The 25,706-nt window shown below is 35.3% G+C and overlaps 1 protein-coding gene across 3 annotated transcripts in view; it reads right to left on the bottom strand.

The window, feature by feature from the left end:
- The window catches only part of TMTC1 (transmembrane O-mannosyltransferase targeting cadherins 1), a 304,321-nt gene that overhangs the window by 223,649 nt on the left and 54,966 nt on the right, over positions 1–25,706 (bottom strand). For all 3 annotated transcript variants that reach the window (XM_072654416.1, XM_072654415.1, XM_072654414.1), the window contains exons 2-4: positions 13,724–13,901; positions 9,890–9,963; positions 7,205–7,378 (exon numbers count right to left, since the gene is read on the bottom strand). In XM_072654416.1, coding sequence (XP_072510517.1) covers positions 7,205–7,378; positions 9,890–9,963; positions 13,724–13,901 — 426 coding nt within the window. The remainder of the gene's footprint in view (positions 1–7,204; positions 7,379–9,889; positions 9,964–13,723; positions 13,902–25,706) is intronic.

Here is a 25,706-nt window from a genome sequence, read left to right as displayed (position 1 = left end):
ATAAAATGATGACAGCTTATGTAATAAAATTGCTATTAAATATAACAATATATAATAATAATAATAAATATAACAAGGAAAAAACCTTCAGAGTTGACTTAAAGTATTTAAATTCTTCAGTCATTCTTTTTATATGGTCCAAGAGTTAGCAGTCTAAAAGTATATATACTGTTACAACTTCTGTAACACTTTTGTGAAAATCAACTAAAATATCAAAGTTAATTTGAAACTGTTTATGACTATAATGTGACATGGCTTGGAAACTGACTGAAAAGGCAGTTCCATAAAAATAATTACAAAAACATTTTGAAAAAAAGGTGTCTCACTAAAAAATTTGAGAAGCTAGGGTCACATAACTGGGGGAATAGTGTAACTTCTATAATATTAATTCCCCCATAAATTGATATTTCTTGCAGAAATAAGGACAAGGCAAGACCAGCAAAAGCAATGATAGAAAATGAATAGAAAAAGGAGCTCAAATTTTGTACTTCAAAAGTTTTAACTCTATCATTTAAAAAAGTTAAAAAAGACTATAGAATGAATGAACAAAACTAAAAGCTTTTCTTTGAAAAGCTAAACAAAATGAATTAGTCCTTAGTTTACTTGATTCAAAAGAGGATAGATGCCATAAGAAATGATGAACAAGAAGACTTCAGAGAGGCCTGGAAGGACTTATATGACCTGATGCTGAGTGAAAGGAGCAGAACCAGGAGAACTTTATGCACAGCAACAACCACAGTGTGTGAGAGTTTTTTCTGGTAGACTTAGATTTTTGTAATAACACAAGAACTTCTGAAAAAAAAAAAAAATCCCAATGGTGGACCTCAAGGCAAAAAGCCTTCCACACTCAGAGAGAGAAATATGGAAGTCACTCACATAATGTAGCAGATCATGTTTGTGTATGTGTATCTGTTTGTGTATCATGTTCTGATTTGTTATACGGATTCTTTCATTTATCTTAGTCTGACTACACAGCATGACGATAGTGAAAATATACTCAATAGGAAAGTTTATGTAGAATTTATACAGAATTGTATGCAGTCGTGGGGAGGGAGGGAGGTAGTGGGGGGTGGGTGGGGAGGGATAAAATCGCAATTGTATGGCAGTGATTGTTAAACATTAAAAAAAATAAAAAAATTAATAAAAAAAAAAAAAAAAAAAGAGGATAGAAACTCAAATTACCAAAATTTAAAATGAATAAGGTGAAATGATAACAGAGGAAAAATAAAAATATCTACCAGAACATACTATGCTTATATAATTATGTACCAGCAAAGTTGTCATTTTTTAAATGGAGGAATATCTACAAAAACATAACCTATTGACATTAACATAATAAATATAGATCATACCCATCTAATTTGGTGGATTAAAATAACTATAGGCAAACTGTCCAAGGAAAAAACCCTGGTCAAAATAAATTTAAAGTGAATTCTATTAAAATTTTAAAGATTAATTTTTATGCTACAAAATTATTCTCAACAATTAAAGAAGAAAACATTTTATCAAACTACTTTTATACGAAAAAATATAAACTTAATCCCTAAGCCAGAAAAGGACAAAGGAAAGAAAAATAACAAACTGTTAACAAATATTGATTTTTAAAAACTAAATAAAATTCTGGTCAAAAAAAAGAAAAACTATAGAAAAGTAAATCCAAAAAATATATATTCATTATGATTAGGCTGAATTTCTACCAGGGATGAAAGGTATTAGAAACATTAGAAAATGACATTAGAAACAAACAAAAAATAAGAAAGATTTTTTAAAAACCAACAAATATTTAAATAGCTATAGAAAAATCCATGCAGAATGCATATAATTCATTTATGTTATTAAAACACACACACACACTCACACACAAACATACACCCCAAAGTATAAGTATACAAGAATCTCTTTTTCTAATTTGCTATTTATTTTAAACATTCTTTTTTTAAAATGGGTTCCAAATTTTCTCCCTCCCTCCAGCCTGTCCCACACATATTAAAAAAGCAAACACTATATCAACTATACATGTGATACGAATCACATGTGAAACGTACAGCATTTTTCATCCTGAGTACTTCAGAACTATTTTGGATCATTGTGTTGATTAGAGTAGCTAAATCTTTCACAGTCAATCATCATTACAGTATTTCTGTTACTGTTACAATGATCTCGTTCCACTCATTTCCAATTGCATCAATTCATATGATTATAGAAAGCTTTGATTTCCTCCGAAAACTACATGTTCACATCCTTTGACCATTTGTCAACTGGGGAATGGCTCTTATTTTTGTAATTCCCAATATATCTGAGAAATGAGGCCCTTATGAGGGAAATATGCTGTAATTTTTTTTGTCCCCTAGTTTCCAGCTTTCCCTCTACTTTTGGCAGCATTGGTTTTGTTTGTGCAAAAACTTTGTAAATTCATGTAATCAAAATGATCTATTGTTTTATTACTGTGATCCTTTCTATCTCTTTTTTGGTCATAAATTCTCCTCTCAGCTGACAAATAAAATTTTCCATACTCCCCTAATTTACTTATATCATCCTTTATATCTAAGTCATTTACCCATTTTGACCTTAACCTATATATGGTGTGAAATGTTGGGCTATGCCTAATTTCTTCCAAATTGTTATCCAGTTTTCTCTGAAATTTTTGTCAAATCGTAAGTTCTTGTCCCAAAAGCTTGGATCTTTGGGTTTATCAAACACCAAATTACTATAGTCACTTACTATTGTGTATTGTGTACCTATTCTATTCCACTGGCCCATCACTCTATTTCTTAGCCCGTACCAGATTGCTTTGATGATTACCAATTTGTGGTATAGTTTGAAATCTGGTACAGGTGAGGCTACCCTTCCTTCACATTTTTGTCTTGATTCTCTTGATATTATTAACCTTTTTGTTCTTTGAGATGATTCTTTTTTTTAGATCTAGAAGATAATTCTTTAGTAGAAGAAACTTTTCTTAATATGATAAAAAAAAAATTATCTAAAACCTAAAGCTTGTAATGTTATGGTAACGTAAATGGGAAAATCTTTCCCATTCATTAATAGGTCCCTGTGACCTGCTTGGATAACATGGAGGCCTAAGGCACATATGGTGAGAGAAGCTTGCTGAGAGTGAACTCAGAGAACTGAGAGAATTTAGTCAGGCTAAATTTAGTCCGAGCTGGGAAGGACACAGGCAGGCAGGCACAACTTAAGCTCATGAGTGTTTGCTTGCGGGAAGGTCCCAGCAGGGAGTGGGGAGGCTTGGGAATGGCTTTGCTCCCTACCATGATAACCTGTATTGACTTCTTCATTGCTATGATGGATTTTGCTTTCTGGTTCTGGGATTTGACTTTCTGGTGTCTAAATAAATGTTTTTCTTCTGTTTGGAGAGTCTGTTATACTTTGCAATTGAGAACTATGCCCGCATATTCATAGTCACCAACAGTGCTGTGAATATTGCCTTGGTAATACGGTATTACATACAATAGGCAAACACTAGAAGCATTCCCAATAAATACAGGAATGTAGTAAAGACGCTGCCATTTCTCTTCTATTATTTACACGGTTCTAGAAATGCCAATGTTAAAATAAGATAAAAAACTTAAATGCATAAATGATAGTCAAAGAAGAGGAAACTACTCTTTTTTTTGCTGATGTCACTGTTTGCATATGAAACCCTAAAAGAATCAGAGAAACAAAGAGAGAGAGAGAGAAATAATTAGGCAGAATCAAGATAAACACAAAATTTAAGAATATTTATATTCAGCAATAGTAAAATTGAGTAAAGAATAAGAGAAGAGAAAATTTCATTCAAGATGACTAAAAAATGCATAAAATACCCAGAACTCAATATACCAAGTCAAATTCAATAGCTGTATTGTAATATTCATGAAATAATACTCTTTATAGAAATAAAGAATTCATGATGAGATTATGTCAATATAACAAAAATGAGAATACTACCTAAATTAATTTATAGATTTAATACTACATATAAATCAAGCTACGAAGTGGGATATTATATTATTAAAGCTGTATAAAACAATGACAAAATTCATTTGGAAGAACAAAAGGCCTAGACGATCAAGGGAAATAATGGAAGGAAAAGTAGGAGTGAAGCTGGGTCAAAGGGTATGCACAGTTTAATAACTTTTAAGAGCACATTTTCCCCAAAGGCCCTCCAGTATTTGTCATTTTTTTTCTTCTGTCATGTTTGCCAATCTGATAGGTATCAGGTGGGACTGTAGTAATGCATCAATACCAGATTTCAAACTACAAAGTAGCAACAAGAGTAGTTGCAAAGTAACAAAGGAGCTACAAAGTAGCAACCATCAAAAACTTGATACTCATTTAAAAAAATAGATAGTCATTAAAAAAGAGAGGTTGATCAGTTTAACAGATTAGGTAGATGCCATACAGAAGTAAAGGAACATAATACAGTATTCAATAAGCACAAGTTTCTAGGAAAACTGGAAATCAGTTGAGCAGAAATTACACAGCAAGATAATATACAAATGGATACATGGCTTAGACATAAAAAGTGACATCATAAACAAGTTGGAAAAGTAAGGAAGAAATTATCTTTCAGATCTATGAATAAAGGAAGAGTTCGTGACCCAAGAGGTGACAGAGAGGATCACACGGGACAAAATGGACAATTTTGATTGCATAAAATTTTACATTTTTGTACAAAACTAATGCAGCTAAAAAATTAGAAGAGGAAACAGATAAATAGGGAAAATATCTTTAAGTTTCTCTCATAAAGGTCTCATAACCAAGATAAGGAACTGATAAAAATTTCTAAGACTAAAAACCATTTCTCAATAGAAAAACGGTCAAAGCTCCGAATAAGCAGTTTATAAAGGAAGAAATTGAAGCTATCATGTTCCAAATCAATAATAATCAATTCTGAATTCCCACCTGACATCTATTAGATAAACAATGATGACAAAAGAGAAAAATGATAAATACTGGTGGAGTTGTGGGAAAATGAGTGCACTAAGATACTATTGGTTCAACCATTAAGGAAAGAAATTTGGAACCATATCCTAAAATTGTGTATACATTTTGACTCACGTATACCACTAGTAGCCCTATTCCCAAAATTGATCAAAGAAAGAGGAAAAGAACTCATTTGTTTGAAAATATTTATAAACAGCTCTTTCCATGGTAGCCCAAAACTGAAAATCAAGAAACTGCCTATTTATTGAAGAATGCTTAAGGTATAAAATGGGTATTTTCAGAGAAAACTGGGAAGGCCTATATGAAATGATGCAGAGTGAAGTAAGCAAAACTAGAATTTATGCAATGACAAAAATAATATAAACAAAAAAATTTTGAAATTTCAGAATGATGATTAATGCAATTATAAATCATGATGCAGATAAATCATCATGCTTAAGGTGAAGCAAATTACCTTCTTCTTGCCCAAAAGATGAAGCAGTTACAATACAGAATGAGGCATGCATTTTTGGAGTTTAGCCATTGTGGAAATTTGTTGTGCTAGGCTATGCATATTTATTGCGAAGATTTTCTTTTTCTCTTCTTTGGTCAATTGGCAGGGGCAATCGGAGGGAGAAACAATAAATGTTTGTAAAAATGAAAAAAAATCCTTTAGTTTTCTCCATGCATTGAAAATTATTGCATTTTATAACTATGAATCTCAAGTGAAATATTTTAGTTTTGATACTGACTGTAGGAAAAAAAATTGTTAAAATGATGGCAAAACTTTCTTTTAATCTAAGGAATGGAAAAATCAGTTCTAAAATAAATTTTACTCTATAATACCACACACAAAAGAAGCAATTATCTATTTGATCCTAGTCAGACTAGATGACCACTAAGAAAAAGTGTAAAATTGTAAGAATGCTGTAGTTTTACACATATGTCTCAGACAGCAGTGGCACTGCCTGTCTCTAGGATAGTAGTAATCTGCCTAGATGAAAGAATCAAGCCATTTATAATAAATAATTGGCACAAATGGGACCTAAGTCAACAGTTCTGGACCCTTTATTCCATTCACTCATGCCTACTTCCCTTCCTTCCCCTTCTATACTTCCCTTTTCCCTTATCAGCGGGTTGCTGACCTCTGAACTAATTCACTGACAATCATTTTACTCATTGGTCCCTCCAAGAAAGATGTCCAGGTACCAATTTTACTTCAGATTTTTGTTGTTGTTCAGTAGTGACCAACTCCTTGTGATCCCATTTGGGGTTTTCTTGGCAAAGATGCTAGAGGTGTTTTTCATTTCCTTCTCCAGTTCATTTTACAGCTGAGGAAACTGGGGCACACAGGGTTAAGTAACTTGCTCATGGCTACACAGCTATTAACTATCTGAGGCTGAATTTGAACCCAGGTCTTCTTGACTCCAGGTCTGCTATGCTAGCCACTGTATTACCTGCCTGCTCCTTTACTTCAGCACCTGAACAAAAATGTTTCCACAACTAAAAATCTAACATGATCTGATGAGAAACATGAAAATACCAAAATGAGCACTGGACCTAGGTTTAAGTCCTAACAAGGATACACACAAGTTGCCTATCTATGCTTGTCACTTAGCCTTATCTGCCAGATGGGGAAACCAGTACTTGTATTAATGACCATGTTTGTTGTTATTAGGAAAGTGCTATATAAATGCAAACTATTACAGTAAGATTATTTTTGAACAAATGTTCTAATTGTGCCTTCCCGCTTCCTTTCCTGTCCCTTAATTATCTTGGTGCTTTTCCAGTTCAGTTGGAAGGCCTTCCCATCTTTTCATACTCAAACTATACTTCTGCCAAAAACCTAGAAACTACCATGTAGCTCTTGCCACAAGATAGATGAGCTAAGAGGAAAAGACAGGTTTGGATACTCCTACCCATTTCTGAAAAATAAATAGCAGGCCCACAAAAGTTATAGCCATTCATAATGGCAAACTTCAGCCATCACTATTTTTAGTCAGTTCCATTAACGGAGAGCAAGGTCAGAATAAGAAAACCTGGGGGGGGAAAAGTCTAGCTTCCATCACCTAATGAAATCTTAATATGGTACAACAGATTTGGTTCTAGTCTTTCAACAAAGACAGAAATATATTGTGTGATAATTATTTTTATAGGTCTTTTTGTTTCTACTATGCGAAAGTTTAAAAAAAAATTTGAGCATTCAATGCTAATAAAGTTGCAGATGATTCTGCTTTTGATTTATCTGCCAATACAGAGGAAAACCTTCAAAACAACTTACCATTTACCTCTGCTGTGGGGTAGGGAAAAAAGATCATAGACTAGGCACACTCCAAACACGGTGATTCCCGTCTCTTTGACCAACATTGCACAGGTTCCCAGAAACAAACTTAGCAGCAGAAAGAATGGAGAAGTCTTAGGAAAATGCTCTCCAATGTAAAGCAGATCCATGCTCCTGCAAACAAGGAGGAGAAGAATTACCAAGGATCTCTAACAAATCTCTTTATGATGACAACTCTAGCAGGGCAAACGTTTTTCAGCCTACACAAAGTGAACTGGCACCAATGTTGATGAGCTATACCCATCTACTTCCACTAAAGGTCATAAAATCCAAAGCCCTCATTTTACAGGTAAGGACAGAAAGGTCCAGAGTGGCAAAAGTGATTTCCCCCACACTACACATGTAGTAAGGAGCAGAACCAGGATCCAAACTGAGGTCCTCTGACTCCAAATCCTCTGAATCCTTAATGAGTCACCCAAGTACAAATGAAAGAAAGCTTCTTTATAGATGATGAGACACATCAGATGCTTCTGTTTGCAGATGACATTGTGCCAACTGTTTTAAATCATAGAAAAGTGCAGGAAAGAGAAGCTCCTTCCTGAGATCCATAGTCACTCAAGGAATCAGATTAGCAATCCTCAGAATAAAAACCAAGGAGATCAAAAATCTTACTGCCTAGACATGCAGTTGGAAGTGTAGCCAATCACTTTAGGACTTGAGTTCATATCTTGAACAGATATTGAAGACGGTAAATAAGCATGGCTTAGAATTGCACAGGAAGAACACAGCAAATTAGACCACATTTGGGAAATTGTACAGCCCTTCAATGATCTTGTCTCAAAAGCCTACCTTTTGAACACTAACATCAAAAATAATAATAACTCATACTTATGTAGCACTTTAGTTTGCAAGTATTTTGATACAGTGTTTCATTTGATCTTCATAACAACTCTATGAGGTAAGCACCATTGTACAAGTTTTATTTATTTTTACCAGTGAGCCATCTGAGGCTCAAAAGGTTAAGTGACTTGTTCAGCATCTTACAACCAGTAAATGCTAGAAATGTTATTTGAACTCAGCTCTTTCTAATTTCAAATCTAATGATCTGTCTATTATCATACTGTTTTTCTTTGTAATATTGTATGTCTACGAATCACCACCGTAACAAACTAAGGATTCAGTTCTATAAGATACTCAAATGTACCATGAATGTGTTAACCTCTATGACCAATTCTTAAATCATGCTCAGATATTCCCAATCTTGTTTCAGTCTAAGTGACCATGTGAAAACTTGGAAGGGAACCAGTCATCTGGACATGCATGACTGAAATTCTACTACCAAATAATAATGAAAACTCTTCTATTGTCTTCAGAGCCAGAAAAACAGATTATCAGAAGCCAGAACTGAGTGGGTATGCCAAACAGGTGATCACTCCTGCATCAGCCTTTTCCTTAAGCTGCTTCTCTAAGAGCTGATTAAAGGGAAAAGTACCTGTCCTGTTCACCTCTGTCTCTTTTGTTTTTGCTTTCTTGATTAGATGATCAAGCAACAACTTTGTGAACTTTTCAAGTTCTAGAGATTGCAGAGTGACAACTGACGTTTTATCCCTCCCTAGCTCCTGAGCAGAAGGGGAGAGAATACCAGCCAGCGGCAATAAAATAACATAGTAGGGAGGTTTGAGGGAAACAGGAAACGAGGTCAGTGAAAGGAGTCTATGTTACTGGATGGAAATCTAGGCACAATTCCTAAACATACTTTCCTGAAACCATGCCAGCATGATTAGTATTGTAATATTCTCTTCCTAACACTTTCTGATCTACAATCAATCAATCAAAAAGCATTCATTTAGCACTTACAATGTGTGAAGCACTTGGGGAAATAAAGACAAAAATCAAAAACTCCTTCAAAAAGTTATCCCCAAAGAGGTTATATATTCTATTAGGGAAAACAACATTTCTCACTGACTTTTTCTCCTTCCCTCTACCTGTACTGATAGACCAATAGCAAGATGGAAACCCTATTTTTTCAGTATGGTTAAACTATAAGGATAATACTACCATTCTCTACTTTCCAATAACAAAGAAATACTACCACCCATTCTAGGTTCTTTTCTAACCTTGCTAAAGATATTCACCATATATAAGATTAAGGAATTTTTTTAAAACCTTGAGAACGTCCTCTTCAAATCCATTCTAATTTTTCTTCAACTTTCAGCCAACTTTCAAAGTATAATTGTGGGACTAGAAAGAGGTGGAATAAGTGAAGACTGACATAGGAAATATTAAATACAATGAAGAATCAAAAAAAGAGCTGCATATAGGTTTAATGTTTTGTTTATGTGGGCAAAGTCAAACTTCTAAATTTTTTGTTCTCGATCAAAAATCACAGAAGGTAAGAAGGAAGGGTTTAGTTTCCCCACATTATGGGGGGGAAAGGGTCCATTTTTAACTCTGCACCTCATTTCAAAAAATGGGTACAGTTTCAAGTGGTAGGACATTAGGATAAAGAGAAAAATTTACTCTTCTCTTTCTAGTGCACAAAAAGCACTTCTGAGGGCATGATTTTTTCTTTCAGAAGATTATCTTGTTCTGTAATGTCAACTGATTCAAGGTGACTGCAAACACTGATGGGTTCTCAAAGGAGGGAAATGGATCAAATGGAAGAATAGATATAATGATACTCACCTATTATAGGAGAGAAAGGCCAATAGAAATAGCAAACAAGCTAATACATCTGCTCTGCCCACGATGCCAGTCACCTAGAGACAGACACACAGACAGACAGACAGAGATTACTTTCAGAGGGGGAGGAGTACATTTAAAAACATAACAAATTTTTCTACCTAAAATTATGAAATTCATCCTCCAGTGCTAAGAAGTTACAACATAGTGGATAAAAACCTGAACTTGGAGCCAGGAAGACCTGGCTTGAAGTCCAGCCTCTGACACATCCTGGCTCTGTGACTCTGGGCAAATAAGATGTTCTTGGAAACTCTATAAGACTATAATTGGAAAAGAAGATGCATTTGATAGGAGGCATTTTCTCATCCAAGAACTTTCTATACTAACAAAATCACAGGGCCAAATTCTATCCCTTTGTGCTATATCTGTCTAAAAAACTCTCCAATAATCATATACTTAACCATCACTGTATTAAGGGATTAAGTATCCATATTTTAACCATCATTCTAGACCTTATTATATCACACTGGTCAATCCAAATAATCTTAACTGGCATCGTTAATGGAATCTTGGCTACATCAGTTTGAAATTGTCCTCCTGAAATACTTCAATATACTACTTCCTAACTAACATGTCATGAGTGAAAGAGCAGCATGATCCCTGGGAGAATGGCATAGTGAGTACAGAAGTAGCTGTGGCATTAGGATTAAGCCAAATCAAAGGCCTATGAAGCCACTGGCTTTGTCCAATAGGCCTTAAGGGCCTGTGTCAGCTCTAGACTACGCAACTTGACTCTTTTAGCATTTTCATCAGCTGTATAATCTCTAAGCTCTAGTGATCATGAAAGGAAGAGCCAAACAGGATCGGCTACAATCAGCTCCAGAAATGAAGCCAGTCTAGTAAAACTGAAGTGAAGTGCATTCCAATACAGTTGGACACATGTAGCAAGAATTAACAAGATTCTCAAACTAAAGTGGAACCACTACAAACAAGGCTAAAGCAAGGCTTTCAGCTGCACAATGTGGTGTAGGGGCATAGTGCTGGGAAACAGCTACGAAACAAATCAGTTTAGGTATACAATTCTGACAAGTAGGAGCCCTCTTTATAAACAAAAGTCATGAGCTGAGAGCAAAAGTGTGCTCGTGAATGTTTAACAATGAGTACTCCAGTGGAGAAAAATGTACCCTCCATACACTTTTAAATTTAATGTGCATTATTCACATTCTATTAATAACTTTCTTTCGTCTAAACAATCCACAAAACAATAAATCAAGTCCTGATTTATTGTGTTTCCCAGATTACTGTGGTATAGATGCACATAGTGAAAATTTAACAATTTATTCTCCCCACTACGACTTGACTCCAACTTGTCCCTTGCTGGGAGTGAGCGGGCAAGTTGTCAACGGTAATAACTCTGTTAAAACATCAAAGATTAAATGTGGGAATTGGGATAAGTAGTATGAGGATGTAAGATTTTCTTTAGCCATGCCCACCCATATCTCAAACTTACATGATATTTAAGATCATAGCATGGTTTATAAGTGATAGATATTAGCAATCATCCAATGCCTAGGTTCTAGTCTAAGCTCCTAATTCCACTAATGCACGGAAATATGGGGCAGCTAGGTGGCAGAACTGATAAGAGTTATGGGCCTGGAGTAAGGAAGACTCATCTTCCTGAATTCAAATCTGGCTTCAGACTCTTACTTGCTGTGTGATCCTGCATAAGTCACTTAACCCTGTTTGCCTCAGTTTCCTCATCTATAAAATGAGCTGGAGAAGGAAATGGCAATATCTTTGCCAAGAAAATTCCAAATGGAGTCATTAAGAATAGGATACAATTGAACCACAACAGAAATATTAAGTAATCTACCTGAGGGTGAAACAGGTAGCTCATGTCAGGTGATGCTAAATCCAATGCTCTTTCCTCTAGATTACTATTGCCTTATACCATTTAAATAGTACTTTACTATTATCTCATTTCACAGACAAGGAAACTGAAAGTCAGAGAAGCAGGTACCAATACATTATGAAGGCAAGAATCAAACTCAGGTCTGATTTCAAATTCAAAGTGATTTCTGTGACACCACACCGCCAAGATTAGTATATCAATACAGATGTAGTCAGTTAAACCTCATCACCAACCAACAGTATGTATTGAATACCAATTATGTGCCTAGCACTGTGAGGAGCCCTGTAAGTTTTCTTTTTTAGAGCATAAAACAGAATCCCTCTCCTGGGTTTTTTATTATTTTGTTAATGAAATCTGTAAAAAAATAAATGAACATGTCAGGATTATAAATGATAACATTAAAAACTGACTGAGTCAATGCCATGGTCAGTCATTTAAACTATGAAGCTAGAACACTTAGAAGTCCCTCAAGTTCTTGAAGTTCCACATTATTTACTTGAAAAAGAAGTAAAGGAAAAGGAAAAACTACACTTTTCATAGGTTCTTAGATTTAGAGCTAGAAGGGTGAGTTCAACCTCTCTTGCCCCCAATTTTGCAGATGGGCAAACTAAGGTAAAAAGAATTTAAGTGATTAGCCTTGTCACACAACTAATAAATGTCTGAGGTGACATTTAAATCCAGGTCCTTCTGATTCCAATTCTAGTTTCCTAGAAAAAAGTTACATAAATGGAGCCTCTGGTTATGCATCTATGAACTTCAAAGGGGTTGTACTGCTTGCCAGTAGCAATTCAGAAGACCTGGCCATTACAGGTCTCTGTGATCTGTTCAACATAAAGACAGTCTATCTCTTTTGCATGCCTGAGCATAACCCCACTAATGAGCATCTCGGCACACAGTATGGTATGAGCAGAATGACACAGAAAGAGAGAAATGTGATCTTAAGAATGCGAAAGCCTACTCTGGATTTCAGCTTTGAATACTATTAGCTTTGGGACCCTGAGTTAGTCACTTAATTATGTTTCTTAATTTTCCCACTTGTAAATCAGGAATAATAGTAGTTGCACTACATATTTCACAAATAATTGTTAGCAAAATACTTAGTAAACCTTAAAAATTATATAAATTGTCAGATATTAATACTTCACTATTATTAATTAAAAGAAATATGAAAAGATTAACAATTAAACTTGACTTGGGAAGTCATTTTTTGCAAAACTATACACTATTACTCCTCCTCTACAGTATAACTTTAAAATTAAAAAACTAAGCAGTGCATGGAAAACCATTAGGTATTTTCCATGAAGACAGCTATTGCTATAAGATGACCAAAATGGAAAGTAGGGAATGACAGATACTGACTTCTCAAGATAGTTTTCTAACCAGCGCAGCACTTCTTACAAAATAAATATTACTTTAGAAGGGTTGTATCTAATTAAAGAGCACAGAATATAATTTGCAGGTTACATAACCTGTGAATCTGATAAGTAAATGCAATTCTAACTTGTGATTGTCCTTTTCAAAAACGTATAAGGATCAGTATACTAAGCCATTCAGATAGTAAACATAAGGGCAGACAGAGAAAAAGGTAAATTAAAAATTTAGAACAGCACAGCAGGCATTGCTAATGTAGCTGTCTTCTTACATAGACCACAGGCTCATGTTTTCTTCAAATGTATTCCTTTATTCCTACTTCTAATGACAAGCTGCTTTAATCGGAAAAGCAGTTAGCAGTAGAAGCCCTAGGGTGACTTTGAGCCTACGCAAAGTGGTCAAATAAATGTTATATTCTATAAAGACAGCACCTTAATGCATCATAATTTGTTCTTACATCACTTTTGAGTTCAAATGATTTTACACTAGAGGGGGAAACATCCATTTAGCTTTCACCTTTTTGCCCATTATTTTCCAGTATTGATGCTACTTACTGCCTCTGTGTGAATGGGATGCACAGCAAAAATCAGTGCAGTAACAAAAGCAAGTCGATGGTCCTTGAAGACAACTTTGTTGCATGTGTACATCAGCACCAGAGTCACCAAGCAGTGTAAAATTATATTTACTGCATGGAAATAAAATGGGTTCATGCCGGCCAAATAGACATTTAGCCTAGAAAAAAAAAACACACACATTAATTGAAATTGTATTAGAACCAAACAGAGTATGGAATCCTTACTACTAAATAATAACAGAAGAGCTCTCAAAAATAGACATTGTCACCCAAAACTATAAGTTGTTCAATGAATTAGGGTAAAAATAACTTCTAACATCTGGTGAGTCTGTGTAAGGAGATATCATTTTTCTCTGTATTTCAATTGTGGGATAAGCATGGAAAACACAGTATTATTGCTAGAGTATTTATTGGTATGGAATAAATAAAGGAGCAGGTGAACAGGAGCTGAACCATTTTTCCACATGTATATTTTTCAAATGACGCAATCCTTCACTGCTGGGTTTTTCCAAAGGAACAAGAAGCCATTGGTGCACTATTTTCAAGGTGCAAATTCATAGACACTGGAGAAGAGGCAAAAATGACAATGGATGAAGTGCTGGGCCTGGAGTCAGGGAAAACCTGAAAGCAAATTCGGCTTCAGACACTCACTAACTGTATGAACCCTGCGCAATTCATCTAACCTCTGTTTACCTGAATTTCCTCTACTGTAAAATGGAAATAACAATAATACCTACCTTAAAGGGTTGTCATAAGGATCAAATGAGATAATAGTTATTAAAAAAAAAGATCTTAGTCTAGTACCTTGCATACAGTAGGCACTGTATAAATGCTTATTCCCTATATACACATTTGGGACACAGAGCAAAACTATTTGTTTCCATGAGGCTCTGGTAATCATCTTTACAGATTATGTATGTAAAAACACAATCTAGTTACTATCTCATAAAGAAGCTTTCGAGACACCACAAGGCCTTTTAGCACCAATGATCAAAGTATAGGCAAATGAGTAAGGAGGATTTTTTGATTAAATGGCTAACAAATTCCCAGTGATTTAGGAAATTATCAGAAATCTTACTATCATAAATCAAATAAATAGAGTTAAAGAGAGAAAGCAACTTCTACAAATAATGGCTTGTAATGAACTTATGACAACATTCAAAAGTCCTCTGGTACTATGATTTGAGTTAAAATCCTAATGCTTCATAATGGCATGGAAGTCACTGAATTCTTGAAGGCTTTGCAGATGAACATAAACTCTGGCAGTTCTTACCAAGTTAAAAACATTTTGAAAGACAGATTTTTTTTTTATATTCCAGATCTGAGACCTGGACAAGCCATTCCCTCATACTACTGGAACTATCTTTGCCATATTTTCAACCTCAGTTTAAGCAACAAAATGACTCTTAAAATTCATACATATTCCCTATTTGGGGAGTATTGAATCATGATGAACAGAGAAATGGTATAGTCTTCTTGACTCTAGAGAACAAGCTATAATGCCATTTTCTAAGGATTAGATCTTTACAGTTACAGCTACATATTATAAAGGCAGAGGAAATACTGGGAATAGGAAGAGGTGTTCAACAGGTAGAAAATATGATGAATCTTTTGTGCATTTTGATTGACTTCTTCATAGACACAGTATCAATTTGCCTTTATTACATATGGCTTCTTTTTTGAAAGGAGGTCAAATGATCACATGTAGTTATTTTGCCTTGAAAAATAAAAGTACATAAAGATATAATTATAATGTAACTCGTTTAGTAGCCCATAATAACTTGAAGTTTGGGAAAGCAATTTCTTTATAATAATGCTTTGAAGTAGGTAGTGCAAAACGATTTTATAAACATACACATATGGGTGGGGGTGGAAGGTGGTTAGGGTTGGTGTCTACATTTATACAATATATGCTTTTTATAAATTCCCAGTCACTTTTAGATATATATAGAGGAGCAAAAAAGGAAACACAGAGAAACAGGACAATTTTGGAAGCAATTGTTGTGTTGCATATCCTTTTTTTTAAAGCTAGCTACAAATAATATTTAGGGATTCATATATATTCATTTTTCCTATTTTACTATTTATATGGAATTTTGTGGCATTTGTAAAGTTCAGAATTTTCAAAAAATTTAAGTCCTCAATCTCTATATGACCTTTAAATGTATAGAGGTGCAAAAATATATCTCCTGAGCTGAAGGATCACTAAAAGACTGAGCGACCGTGGCCCTACATTGTTACTACGAATTATTCAGATGGTATTGCTTCAGTGGGAAAAAGGTTGCCTGCCTGGCAACTTTGAAGTGCCAAATTTCCTTTGGAGGAACCTGCAACCCTTCAGGTTGCATTGTAGGTCTAGAGAACTACATAGTTAGAGACTCAGTAGAAGATGAGTGATTGACTCATTCTAAGAACTCCAACTGCTCTTTGAAGACAAGTCTAAACCTCAGGGTAGCAGGGTAAGGATCTGGAAAATTTTATGGGTACCTGATAGGAAGGCAGAACTATCAAAAGAAAGAGAGTTGTTTGGACTACGTATGAGCTACTGTATGTTCATTACCTTGTTCTGTATTCTTTCAATGTAGAAAAATGTTATTCTATATTCAAACTAAGCTGTTAGCTAGCTCCTTGCAAGGAAGCTGAGGGTACTCTTACTGACATATATAGAAACCCAGAGAAGGGGCACATACTGAAATATGAGGAGTCTGAGGAGAAACCCTCAAGAGTGAAAGTAGGACTCATGGTGATCTTGAGCTATGAATTATATCTTGTGTACTATTGCCGTTGGTCAGTCATTCAATTGTGTCAGACTCTTTGTGACACCAGGCCCTTCTGTCTTCCACCATCTCTTGAAGTCTGTCCAAGTTCATTTTCCATGACACCATCTATCCATCTCAACCTCTGTCATCCCTTTTCCTTTTGCCTTCAATCTTTCCCAACATTAGGGTCTTTTCCAATGAGCCCTGTCTTCTCACTATACGGCCAAAGTATTTAAGCTTCAGCTTCAATATTTGACCTTTTGGTGAACAGTTTGAATTAATTTCTTTAAGTATTGACTGATTTGACCTTCTTGCTGTCCAAGATACTCAAAGGTCTTCTCCAACACCACAGTTTGAAAGTGCCTTAAATGTACTTCCTCTGTCTCCATCTCTTAGAACAGAGGTAGGGAACCTGTGGCCTTCTATGTTTGTGGGTGCAGCCTTTTGAATGAGTTCAAGTTTCACAGAACATATCCTTTTATTATGGGGATTTGATCTGTGAAGTTTGGATTTAGTCAAAGGGCCATCCTTGAGGACCTAGAGGGTCACATGCAGCCTTGAGGTCACAGGCTTCCTCCCCATCCCTGTCTTAGAATTTTTAGTTTCCTTCAAACCTCTACTCAAGTTGCAATTCCTCCATAAGATTTTTCTTGATAACCCCAGTGTCTCCGAGAAGAAATTTCCTTGTATTTGTTTTTATTATATTTGTTCTGCTACTATCACAATTTATAAAAGAAAAGAAAAACACTTCCTGATCAAAAAGGGAATTGTGTGACTCTCCAGATATCATGGAAAAGTAGGAAGAAACTCTACAATGAGTTTCGATAATGAATCAAGCTACCCACCCAACCTCCTAACCAAACCTCTTTTGTTATATATGCTAGATTCAAGGTGAAAGAGACCATACAACTTCATATATGATAAATATATAGATTGATTATTTTCATGACTTTGTTTATAAGTATATAAATTTTGCATGACTGTTTATTATAAGAGTTCTTTCTTTTTTTCAATTATTTATCAGGGAAAAGTTTGTAGAAAAAGGATTCTAAAAATAATGTTGCCTCCAAAAAAGAAAATAAAAGAAAGAAGGACCATTGAAATATTTTAAAAGAAAATGCACAGCAGCTAACAAAACGAATTTCAAAAGCCAGCTTTGAAAGTAACATGTTCAAATCAATTCAGTAATCATGTATATGCAAGGTACTACACTAAGCACTGGGGGTACAATACTACTTTTTAAAGAGGCCTATTCACTGAATGGCCATTACCTCAATTTGAGTATCTGAAAAGACCTTAGCCTAAAAGACCAAGGTCTCCTATTGCAACCTGGGTCATCTCCAGTCATCCTGATGAGTATCTGGTCACTGGACCCAGATGGCTCAGGAGGAGAAAGTGAGGCTGGTGACCTGCACAGCCCTCCCCCACTCAGATCAAAGTCAACTGCAAGTCATGTCATCATTTCTGTGATGTCATGGTCGTCTTTGAAAACAAAGGACAAACACAACAGCCAGCATCAGATACAATCATCTCTTCCTGTTCTACTGTGTATACGGAAATGCTAAATTTTTCTTTTGCTGATTGCGAAGTGCAGAATTTTTTTGTATTAGCATTTTTATTGAAAGTTTTGACTTTCAAATTCTATCCCTCCCTCTTCTCCCCCGTACACGAGAAGGTAAGGTTACACAGCTGCAATTATGCAAAACATTTCCATAGTAGTCATTTTGTACAAAAAGATTTGATTAAAATTTTAAAAATGTAAGAAAGTGAAAAATAGCATGCTTCAGTCTTGTATCGCCAAGGCAATATTCACAGCACTGATGGTGACTATGAATATGTGGGCGTAGTTCTCAATTGCAAAGTATAACACACTCTCCATACAGAAGAAAAACATTTATTTAGACACCAGAAAGCCAGATCCCAGAACCAGAAAGCAAACTCCATCATAGCAACCAAGAAATCAATGCTGGTTATCATGGCATGGGGCAAAGTCATTTCCAAGCCTTCCTGCCCCTTGCTGGGACCTTCCTACAAACAAACACTCACTAGCCTAAGCTGTGCCTGCCTGCCTGTTTCCTTCCCAGCTCTGACTAGCCTGACTAACTTCCTCTCAGTTCTGCTCTATCCTTCCTGTTCCACCTGTTCAATAAGATCCTCCCATCACATGTGACTTAGGCTTCCATGTGATCCAAACAGATCACTTGGACCTATTAATGAATGGGAAAGATTTTTCCATTTCCATTACTATTACAAGTCTGTATTCAGACAATATAAGTTCTTTCTCTGGAGGCAGATAGTATTAGTCCTTTGGTATTTTGGATCACTGTATTGCTGAAAATAGCTAAGCCATTCACAGTTCTTCATCAAAAGATATTGTTGTGACCCTGTATGATGTTTTCCCAGTTCTTTTCACCTCACTATGCATCAGGTCACATAAATCTTTCCAGTTTTTTCTGAAATCATCCTGCTTGTCATTTCTTACAGCACAATAATATGCCACTACAATCAAAGACCACAGATTGTTTAGCCATTCCCCAATTGATGGGCATCCCTTTGATTTCTAATTCTTAGTCACCACAAAAAGAGCTGCCATAAATATTTTTGCACAAATAGGTCCTTTTCCCTTTTCTTGGATGTCTTTTGGATAAAGACCAAGCAGTGGTATTGCTGGATCAAAGGACATGCATAGTTTTATAACCTTTTTGGCACAGTTCCAAATCTACAAGATATTTTTTAATTTAAAAAATGAAAGGGGAAAAGAATTTGGACAGGAGGGGATGCAATACAATGAACACTGCTCTAGAAAAGGGAGACCAGAGTTTTTGTGTCAATAGATATATGTATTATTTTGGACAAAATATCTGACATCTTTGGGCCTCAGTTCCTGGGTCAATTAAACCAGGCATTAGATTATGTGAGCGCTAAAGTGTACTTGTAGTTCTAAAGTTCTCAGAATGCAAGATTATTAAACAAATTACTTGTGAGCACTTAGATACAATGATCAGTAGAAGATTGTATAAATTCATTTGGAGTAAGTCATACTGAACTAATTTTCCTTTTTGGATAAGATTAAGGAAATGGTTAATCAATGGAAAATTATAAACATTATCTGGGTTTTAGCAAGACATCTTGCCAAAGTTTCTCATAATATCCTTAGAAAAAAAATAAAAAAAGAGAGAAAGGATTATGGGAAGATAGTGAAGTACATCGGAAAACTTTAGGCTCTTGAAAATGCCTTGACAAAAAAAGGAAGATCATCATCTCAAAGTGAACAAAGAGCACTAGAAATAAAAATATAATAATAAAAAAGTAGGGTAAAGCAATTGCCCTCCTAAGACAACTAGAGAATTCTGGAAAGACTCTACCTCCAGGGGTGGAGGTTTGGCCTGAGTGAAGTGCAAACACCTCCAGGCCAACTCTGTGGAATCAACAAACAACAAGCCCTGGAGGTGGTAGGAGTGGGAGGCAGCCTCAGCCTCAGGAACTTTCACCTCACAGACAGGGTGGAGGTTGGATGGCTAAACATGTGTATGTTCCTCCTTCATTGCCCAAAGAAGACCATGCCATCAGAGAAATGATGACATGACTTGCACTTGAGTTTTTTTGAGTGAGGGAGGGCTGTGCAGGTCACCAGCCTCACTTCTCCTCCAGGGCCATCTGAATCCAATGACCAGACTTTCATCAGGATGACTAGAGATGACCCAGGATGAGGCAATTGGGATCAAGTGACTTGCCCAATGTCACATAGCTAGTGAGTGTCAAGTGTCTGAGGTAAGATTTGAATTCAGGTCCTTCTGACTCCTGCACTGGTGCTTTATCCACTGCACCATCTAGCTGCCCCCAGATGGCTAAATAGGAAAAGATTGAAGGACCTTCCACTGATGAGTGAGGCCAAGCACAGCTGTGCTAACCAGGTGTAGTCACAGGCTATGGCTCTGAAGGAAAATGAGCTAGGACATGCCTAGTGAGTGTGGTAGCAGAGGGGTGAGGACACTGCTAGGTGTGGGCATTTGTAGGAGAACAAAGTCCATGGTTTCAGTTCCAGGTCAAAGAGGACAGTCGAAGTTTGCTGCTACCAGAGGGACCAGAGGAAGCGTTTGTGAGAGCATTGGGCTGGGGACCCAAGCCATGAGGGGTAGAGAGGAGTTTCTAAGTCTGGACCTCAGATGAGAGTTCAGAAAATAACAGTAAGAAGGCCCTGAGACTTGGAGGCATCATTCCCCACACCTTGGGACTAGAAATTAATTATTAAAATAACCTGCTAAAATAAAATAAAAAAAAATTAAAATGAGTAAGCAAAGGAGAAAGAACTCAAACATAGATAACAACTATGAGGACAGAGATCTGAGTTCATATTCAGAGGAAGATAGGAGAGCTAAAAAAAAAGCTAATCCTTTTTCAATTAGAAACATCAAATGATCACAAGCCCCAAAAAAGTTCTCAGAAGAACTTAAAAGGACTTTTAAAATCAAATAAGAGAGAGATCGAGGAAAAATTAGGAAAAAAAATAAAAGCAACCCAAGGAAAATCAAGAAAATTATGAAAAAAAGTTAAACAACTGGAAATAAACAAAAACTTAGGAAAGAAAATAATTCCTTGAAAACTAGAGCTGGAGAAGGGGAAGCTAATGATGTTATAAGACACCAAGAAATAATAAAACCAAATTAAAAGAATGGAAAAAACAGAAGAGAACATGAAACATCTCATCAGAAAAACAACTGATCTGGAGAACAGACTGAGGCAAAACAATGTAAGAATAGTTGAACTACCTGAAAGTTACAATCAAAGAATCTTGATACAATATTAGAAGAAAATATTAAGGAAAATTGCCCTTAAGTTCTAGAACAAGAAGGTAAAGTATAAATAGAAAAAAAAAATCCACCAATCACCATCTGAAAGAGATTCCAGGAAGAAAATTTATAGGAATATCACAGTCAAGTTTCAAAGCTCCCAGAGAAAGGAGAAAATATTGCAAGCAGGTGGGTGGATCCTCCTCACAATTCCAGGGCAGAAAAGAGTGCTTATGACTGCTTACAAGCCAGAGCACAGACCAGGAGAGCACTATCTTGGAAGAACTGAAAACTTACAGGTCCTTAGAAATATCTCTGAAAACAGCAGAACAAAACCCCTGAAGTTTAGGACAATGTTCCCTCCAACCTGGAAGCAGAGCCTGGCTTTAACAAAGACTTAAAAGTCAACTAATAGGCTGGGAAAATGAGCAAACAACAGAAAAAACTCTGACTAATGAAATTTCTATGGGTGACAAGGAAGATCAAACCCTACACTCAGAAGACTACAATAAAGTCAAAGCTCCTACATCCAAAGCCTCCAAGAAAAATGTGAATTGGTCTCAGGTCATGGAAGAACTCAAAAAGGATTTTGAAAATCAAGTAAGAAAATTAGAGGAAACATTGGAATGAGAAATGACAGTGATGGAAGGAAATCATGAAAATAATCAACAGCTTGGTAAAGGAGATACAAAAAAATACTGAAGAAAATAAAACCTTAAAAAACAGACTAGACCAAATGATAAAAGAGGTCCAAAAAGCCAAAGAGGAGAAGAATGCTTTAAAAAGCAGAATTGGCCAAATGAAAAAGGTCAAACAGCTCATTGGAGAAAATATTCCTTAAAAATTAAAATGAAGCAAATGGCAGCTAATGACTCTAGGAGAAATCAAGAAACAATAAAATAAAACCAAAAAGTGAAAAAATAGAAAATAATGTGAAATATCTGACTGGAAAATATTGCGAGCAACAAGAAAAAACAATTTAAATATCTCAGAGTTATAATCAGGATTCCACAAGACCTAGTAACTACCATGTTGAAGGTCCATAGGTCTTGGAACACTATATTTCATAGACTAAAAGAGTTGGGGTTATACAACCAAGAGTAATTTACCCAGAAAAGTATAATAATAAATAGGAAGTGGGGGCATTTATTGAATTGAAAGACTTAGGTATTTATGACAAAAAGAGCAAAATTTAATGGAAAATTTGACATATGAGATCTAGGAGAAATATAAAGTAAAATTAAAGACCAATTATACGGGACTTAATCAGGTCAAACTGCTCTCTTCTTATATGGGGAAAATGTTATCAGTTCTCATGACTTTCACCATTATTTGGGTAGTGCTTGGGCTGAATTGTGTATGATGGGATGTATGATTCTAAAAAGAACTGCATAGGGAGAGGTAACAAGGAATAATTATCTCATACAAATGAGGCATGAAAGGAAGAATTTATACAGAAAAATCAAGTGAGGGGAGGGCTGATAGTTCTGGAACTTTATTCTCATTGGAAATGGGTTCTAGAGGGAACAACAGAGAGAGAGAGAGAGAGAGAGAGAGAGAGAGAGAGAATAAAAGTCTTCTAAACTCACAAAGACATGAGAGGACAAGGGCATAAGATAAGGGAGGGAACTTCAGAAGGGTGTATAGATTAAGAATTAGGAGAAGGAGAGGATAAGGAAGAAACTCTTAGAAAGATAGACTAAGGGAGAAGGTAGGAGGAGAGATTAAGGGAAGGACTCTTAGCAGGATGGGTAGATTAAGGAATTACTTTTAACCACAGGTTAGAAGTAAATTAGACATGTGGGGAGGGACTGGATAAACAGGACAAGAAGAAAGGTGAAGAAAAATAGGTTGGAGGGAAATATACAATAAGTAATTATAACTTGGTATGTGAATGGGATGAATTTACCCATTAAGCAGAAACAGACAAGAGAATGGATTGAAAACAATATGTTGCTCTTAGGAAATGCAATAAAAATGAGAGAAACACACAGAGATAAAATAAAGGGCTGGAGTAGAATTTACTATGTAAAAAAAAAAACAGGTTAGTAATCATGATCTCAGACAAAGTTAAAGATAAAATAGATTTAAGTAAAAGAGAAAAACAGGGAAACTACACTGTGTCATCAATGTTATTCAATATTGCTTTAGACCATTTAAAATAACTAAACAGTATAAAATACCTGAGAGTATACCTGCCAAAACAGACATGGGAACTACATGAACATAAATATAAAACACTCTTTATACAAATAAAGTCAGTATAAAGTCAGATTTAAATAATTGGAGAAATATTCATTGTTCATGGGCAGGTAAAGCCAATAAAATTTAAAATGACAATCTTACCTAACATCTATTTATTCAATGCCATCCCAATTAAATTACTACAAAAATTATTTTACTGAGTTACAAAAAATAAAATGCATTTGGAAGAACAAAAGGTCAAATATCTCAAAGAAACTAAAGAAAAAATGTAAAGGAGATTCAGCAGTACTAGAACTTAAAACTATATTATAAGAGAGCATTGTTGAAATGCAAAATGAATCATTTCAATTATTTTAAATTTAAAATTTCTTGTACAAATAAAACCAAGATTTGAAGGAAAACGGAAAACTGGCAGGAAAACTTTTATAGACAATCTCTCAGACAGAATATGATTATGATAGAATAATGCTGTAATATAAGAAATGATGAACTAGTAGATTGAGAAAAATATGGAAAGACTTGGACTTATGAAGGAAGATGCTATCTACCTCCAGAGAAAGAACTGTCAAATAGAAATATGTACAGTATGGTCTTACATATATGTATACATGAGTATATGTATATAATGTATATGTTTATAGATATTATGTGTGTATATACACATACAGATATATGTGTATATATGTGATTATATATGTATATATACATATATATATGTGATTAACTACAGCCTGGGGAAGAAAAGGGAGGGAGAAAAAAATAAAAAGTATACATCAGAGAACAAAAGAAAGCCTAGAAGAAAGCAAAGAAAAACTGGGTTGATTTGAAAACAGTGGAAATAAATGGAAATTTATTGTTTTTTATTAAATGCTCTTTTGTGTTCTGTGTACTTGGAAATATTGGGGGGGGGGGTTGGTTTGTATTCAAATTTAAATGAATTTTTAAAATTTTTAAAGGAAAAGATGAAAAAATTCAGGCAAAGAGCATATACAGTTTAACAGCCACACCCAAAGAGTACTGATCTTTGGATAGGAATCAACATGGATCACATGACTTAAGAGATAGAAAGGATCTTAAAGATCACCTCATTCAAAGCCTTCATTTTCTAAAAGAGGAACATTATAACAGGCTTAGCCAAGTACAGTGGGCTAAACCTTAATTTGGTTTAGTCCATCAAGTTCAAGGTTTTTTCCTCTTAAAAATGTGACAGCCACTCATAAACCATGAAATCTAATTAAAACTACTATAATATTGGAAATTTAAAGATATAATGTAAGAATCCAAATGTTGTCAGTTAAAACTTCCCTACCACAGCCACTAAATCAGGACTGAAAGATGGAACTGCGCAGGTGACAAGAACTATCTTCCCCATCGGACCACACCCTCATTGGCAGTGGTTCTAAGGTTTTACTGACTTGTTGAATCTTCTCCTGAGAAGACCCAGGTTCCTTAATGTTAAAAGAATTCCTACTCTCAAATTCCCCTAAACAAGATACTGCTAAGGAAACAGTATGAGTGGGGGAAGGGTAACAATAGGATAAGATTGAAGTTCTTTTTCCATTTGCTCTGATTCCCAGTTATGATTGCCTCTATTAACCTAGTTTATAGCCCTCAATTCCAGAGTCCAAGGCATTCCTCCAGAGAAAAGTCTGGAATAGGAAACATACGTTCCTCCTATGCCTCCATTAACACTGACCTCTTCACCTTGCTAATCAACAAATCCATCAAACAGTTTTCTGACTTTAATGCATTTTTTAAAAATTATAAGCTCATTCATCTCTGCCTCTTTAAAGACAACTTATGTTCTTTCTCCCTGCCTTGAAAGTACGCAACTTTTTCCATAAATGGCATTAAGGGCCAAATAATGCTTTGGACATTTCCAGACTTCTCACTTCTTTTAATATTTTCTAATAGCCTAAAGCTGCAGGAAGACTTTTGAGACATCCTGTACACCTTGAAAATCCCATTAGATCAGTAGGAACTTTCTCTCTATTCCAAAAAAGCAGTTTTCCAAAAATTCTAAAAAAAGATTTTTGTCACGGAGAAAAAAACTCTGTTGCTAATCTAGGATTTAAACACCTTTCCGCCATTTAAAAAAAAAAAAACTAACTCAATCAGTAGTCCACTGCAATAAATAAATAAGCAATAACAAAAAAAAATTCTCAAGTCATAATCCCACATTTTGGTGGTCTAAACCTAAATTTATCTT

Source organism: Notamacropus eugenii, chromosome 3, assembly GCF_028372415.1.
Source record: "Notamacropus eugenii isolate mMacEug1 chromosome 3, mMacEug1.pri_v2, whole genome shotgun sequence".
In the NCBI taxonomy this organism is placed as follows: Eukaryota; Metazoa; Chordata; class Mammalia; order Diprotodontia; family Macropodidae; genus Notamacropus; species Notamacropus eugenii.
The sequence above is the reverse complement of the archived record's forward strand: the minus strand, read 5'-3'. Positions and strand labels throughout refer to the sequence as shown.